Here is a 4,709-nt window from a genome sequence, read left to right on the forward strand (position 1 = left end):
AAGAAGCCCCAAACCCCCAAGAGGGCCATAGTGGCAAAGGTGAAGGCGGCCAAGAGGGTGGAAAAATCGAAGGCCAAGCCCAAGTCGAAATCAGCAAAGGCTAAGAGAGCAGCGCCCAAAAAGAAGTAAAATATCAAGTGTAACTTGTAAACATCTGAACCCAACGGCTCTTCTCAGAGCCACCCACATCTCTCAGAAAAGAGCTGATCCCGGAATCAAATGATTCCTGTCCCTGCGCCGGGCTCAGATTTCAGATAGAAATCATTTCAAGTAAACCCAGGATCCCTGGTGACTGGCTGACATTCGCTCCCTCCCCCCGCTGTCTGCAATAAAACAGAATGGGATGTCCGGGCCGGGCCTCACTAACTGGGGATGTGTTCGGGTCCAGTCTCAGTGCATGGTCATTTTCATTTCAGATTCAGGTTGAGAGTCTCAGTGAGTCGGTAACACTGGCGGAGAAACCCCGCGTCACAACTCAAATCGCAACACATGAGATTGTCCAAATCAGCTGGAATAAGGTGTTTGTAAACTGCTGAACCGGGCTGGGAAGGCAGGTGTGGGGAGATGGAATAGGGGCTGGCACTGAAATGGAAGGAGGCGGGTCGACTTGTTACAGGGACTGTACATAGGCGGGTATATTACTGATTCTTAATTGTAACAGGACCTTATTTAAACAGTCCGAGTTTCTGGAAATCCTTGAATATAAAGCCCGAGTCTGTAAGGATTTGTGCGGTAGCAAAATACTGCAGATGTTGGAAATCCGAAATAACAACAGAAAATGCTGGAAAAACTCAGCAGGTCAGGCAACATCCGTGGAGAGAAATTTGAGTTGACGTTTCGGGTTTGACCCTTCTTCAAAACTGGAATAAGGTGTTTGTAAACTGCTGAACCGGGCTGGGAAGGCAGGTGTGGGGAGATGGAATAGGGGCTGGCACTGAAATGGAAGGAGGCGGGTCGACTTGTTACAGAGGGACTGTACATAGGCGGGAATATTACTGATTCTTAATTGTAACAGGACCTTATTTAAACAGCTGTTCCGGTTCTGTTGGCGATAAATGTTTTGAAATTGGAGGTTGCAGAAAATTGGAGGTGGAGCTGGAAGATCAGAGGTCGCTCTCTGCTCTGTCTGTGACTCTCACTCTGTCTCCTCCCCTCCCGGTCTCTCTCTCTGTCTGTGACTCTCAGTCTGTCTCCTCCCCTCCAGCTCTCTCTCTGTCTCTGTCTGTGACTCTCACTCTGTCTCCTCCCCTCCCGGTCTCTCTCTCTCTGTGACTCAGTCTGTCTCCTCCCCTGCCGTCTCCTTTACTCTGACGCTTTATCAGTCGGGTCGGAGCCAGCTCTATAAAAAGAAACCAGCAGCAGTTCGTGTCTCACTCAGCAGCGATTTGAATGAACAACGACCATGTCTGGCAGAGGTAAAGGAGGAAAAGGATTGGGTAAAGGCGGAGCCAAGCGACATCGTAAAGTGCTTCGTGATAACATCCAGGGCATCACCAAACCAGCCATCCGCCGCCTGGCTCGCCGTGGCGGTGTCAAGCGGATCTCGGGCCTGATCTATGAGGAGACTCGCGGGGTGCTGAAGGTTTTCCTGGAGAATGTGATCAGGGATGCGGTCACCTACACTGAGCACGCCAAGCGTAAGACGGTCACTGCCATGGATGTGGTGTACGCTCTGAAACGGCAGGGCCGCACTCTCTATGGATTCGGTGGCTAAACCACTCGACCCTTTCTACTCCGCATAAAACAAAGGCTCTTTTAAGAGCCACCCAACAACTCACCGAGAGAGCAGTCACCTGGAAACGAGAGTGGGGATATATTGTGATGGTAATTGGTTTAAGAGAGTTGATGAATAGGGGGAGATTTCGCTAAGACTCACTAACGGGGGCGGGGATATGTTGTAGTGGGAAAGTATTTCCGCCCTGGGTGTAAAGACAGCGAGGTCACCCTCACATGAACACGAGTCTCCTCACATTTATTGTTTAAATACCGGTATCTGCAATAGTGTAAATCGGGTGATAGCCCGTCGGCACCATTGAAGTCAATGGGAATATTCATCGGGAGAGACTAAAACGGGCTGCCGATTCCCTCTCACCCGTTTTACACTAGCGCACAAAGTGAAGACCATTCCCCATCGGACAGAGCCGAGGAAGGAGTCGATTTAAAGCCCGATTGTAAAACAGCGCCGAGAATCTCTGACCGCAAGTCTGCCACTATAAAAGAGAGATTATTACTTCTTGTCACAAACAAGCTTTCTCTCAAAGTCCGTCACATTGAAAGTGGCGGGTGTTTTGAAAATGATGAATAATTTCAACTCAGCCAATCGGGGCCCGGTAATTGCCGGCGTTTCCTTCTGCCTGTCAGAGCTCGGCCCCGGACTGGGGGTCGGGCTGGAGCCAGTCACAGCCCCGGGGCGGGGCGGGCCCTCACACACCCTTTAAAAGGCGGCCGCAGAGCCGGCTCTGCCTTAACAGGCTCTGTGTTCCAGATTGTGCTGAGATCTGTGAGAAAATGGCCAGGACCAAGCAGACAGCGCGCAAATCGACTGGAGGGAAAGCTCCTCGCAAACAGCTGGCGACCAAAGCGGCCCGGAAGAGCGCTCCAGCTACAGGCGGAGTGAAGAAGCCTCATCGGTACAGACCCGGCACTGTGGCTCTGAGGGAGATCCGCCGCTACCAGAAATCCACCGAGCTGCTCATCCGCAAACTGCCCTTCCAGCGCCTGGTGCGAGAGATTGCTCAGGACTTCAAGACAGACCTGCGCTTCCAGAGCTCGGCTGTCATGGCCCTGCAGGAGGCCACCGAGGCTTACCTGGTGGGGCTCTTTGAGGACACCAACCTCTGCGCCATTCACGCCAAGCGAGTCACCATCATGCCCAAAGACATCCAGCTGGCCCGCCGCATCCGCGGAGAGCGCGCCTAAACCCGGCTTCAGCACCAAGTACAACAACGGCTCTTTTCAGAGCCACCAAATCGGCAAAGGAAAGAGCTGTGATCTCCTGAACCAGTGATATCTGTTGGTCATTAGCCCAGTAACTTGCGGGTGAGCATGCATTTAGGATGGAGAGCTCGTAAACTCCCCTGTATGATGCATTATTAGGGCCTAATGATAAAAATCCGTTTTGGTTGGAAGTAGCTATGGAACCATCTCCATTCTCATGATTGTTGTTCATAAATATCAGATGTGATCTTACTTTAATAAACTGAAATCGGTGCAGAGAACACGCAACACATCTCCATCGCTGACTTAACCGCGTTCCCTGGAACAGTCGCCTTTAACTCGCGGGGCGAGAATCGGGCGGGGTAACAGGCAGCTTAGTGACCAGAGAATGCAGGTGGGGCAAGGGGAGGCAGAAAGGAACAAGCATTCAAATTATCTAATCGTAAAAGAGCAGAATCGAATCCAGCCCTGCTATTAAATGAATTCATCAGCTCCGAAGCTGTTCAGAAAACTCTGATCCTTTCACGGCACAGTAGGAGGCCATTCGGCCCATCGAGTCGGTGCCGATTATTAGATTCAATTCTGGCCGCTTCATTTGCTCTTGGAGCTCACAGCGCTGAGACAGGTGAGCGACACTTGACCTTGGCTCGAGTTTACCGGCGCTTTTTCCTCTTCTAGACATTTCCACAAACTCATACTTTCACACAACAAGGAATTCCTCCCGCTCTCGCCCTTATACCTTCAGGAGGAATGCAGTGAAGGCAGTTGTGATTGGTCACTCTGTGCTGATTCTCATTGGGTTGTTCATGTCACCAATCAGAGCCGCTTGATTCACCAATCAGCAGGCGGCAATGAGAAAGCAGCAGAAAATTTCAAATTTGAAAAGTCCGCCAATATGTTCCGAAGACCAGGAACGGCTTTAGTAAATAAAACTACCTTGTCAAAAAATTAGTCTCAGTTCCACGTTTCCCTTCACAAATTTCAGACACTTTCAGTTTGGTCTAAATTAGTGTTTATCCTGAAATAACAACAGAAAAAGCTGGAAAAACTCAGCAGGTCAGGCAACATCCGTGGAGAGAAATAGTGTTTATTCTGCTCGCTTTCAAATTGTCTGTAACGGGCGGGACGAAAGACCCGAGCACAGCATTATTTAACTAGACACGTTCCAGCGGAATCTTTCTAAACAAACATCACAGATTATGGATTGATTTCTGTTGTGTCTCCTTGTGTTCTTATACTATATATATTACAGACACTTTTAGTTCATTTTTAGTTAGTGCTTTTACTCAGCTGTATTTGCTTTGTTTCAGTGCTGCCTCATGGTGCGGAGTGATACAAGATGTCCTACGCTGCACTGTAGTTCCATTTAACGATGTGATACTATAACAATGTAACATCCCTCTTTCAAAAAACTAAAATATGAAATTTAACATTAAATTAACAAATATATCTAAACTATCATCAACTACAAAGAATCGTGAGTTTTTTATTCGCGATATTGCTCAGGTGGTTGGATGTTGTCCCTCCATCTTGTGGGTTTGGTGGTGACCATTCCTCTCTGTGGTGTTTTGGTGTGTTCCGCTCTCGTCGTTGTTGTTGCTGTCGCCTTTGGAGTTGGAGTGTGCATGCTCGTGGTTGTTTGATTTGTAGCGCTTGTTTCTGGTGTTGTACTGCTTGTGGTAGCTGGTGTTGTCAATGTTGCTGGTGTTGTCTGCTGCTTATCCAGTTCAGGTGAAGGTCTGATGTGGAGTCTGTTCCGTCTGTATTGGTTA

At 49.0% G+C, this 4,709-nt stretch overlaps 2 protein-coding genes across 2 annotated transcripts; both read left to right on the forward strand.

Moving 5' to 3' along the window:
- The first annotated feature begins 1,396 nt into the window (after positions 1-1,396).
- LOC147121346 (histone H4) lies at positions 1,397-1,714 on the forward strand. Its single transcript, XM_085977676.1, has one exon. The coding sequence runs from the start codon at positions 1,403-1,405 to the stop codon at positions 1,712-1,714; it is 312 nt and encodes a 103-aa protein (XP_085833802.1). The 5' UTR covers positions 1,397-1,402.
- Positions 1,715-2,469: 755 nt separating this feature from the next.
- LOC147121347 (histone H3-like) lies at positions 2,470-3,547 on the forward strand. The gene has a single exon (XM_085977677.1). It carries the CDS (start codon positions 2,509-2,511, stop codon positions 2,917-2,919), a length of 411 nt encoding a protein of 136 aa, XP_085833803.1. The 5' UTR covers positions 2,470-2,508; the 3' UTR covers positions 2,920-3,547.
- Positions 3,548-4,709: the final 1,162 nt, after the last annotated feature.

This window comes from Somniosus microcephalus, chromosome 3 (assembly GCF_052327205.1).
Source record: "Somniosus microcephalus isolate GS21.2 chromosome 3, FLI_Smic_1.0, whole genome shotgun sequence".
In the NCBI taxonomy this organism is placed as follows: Eukaryota; Metazoa; Chordata; class Chondrichthyes; order Squaliformes; family Somniosidae; genus Somniosus; species Somniosus microcephalus.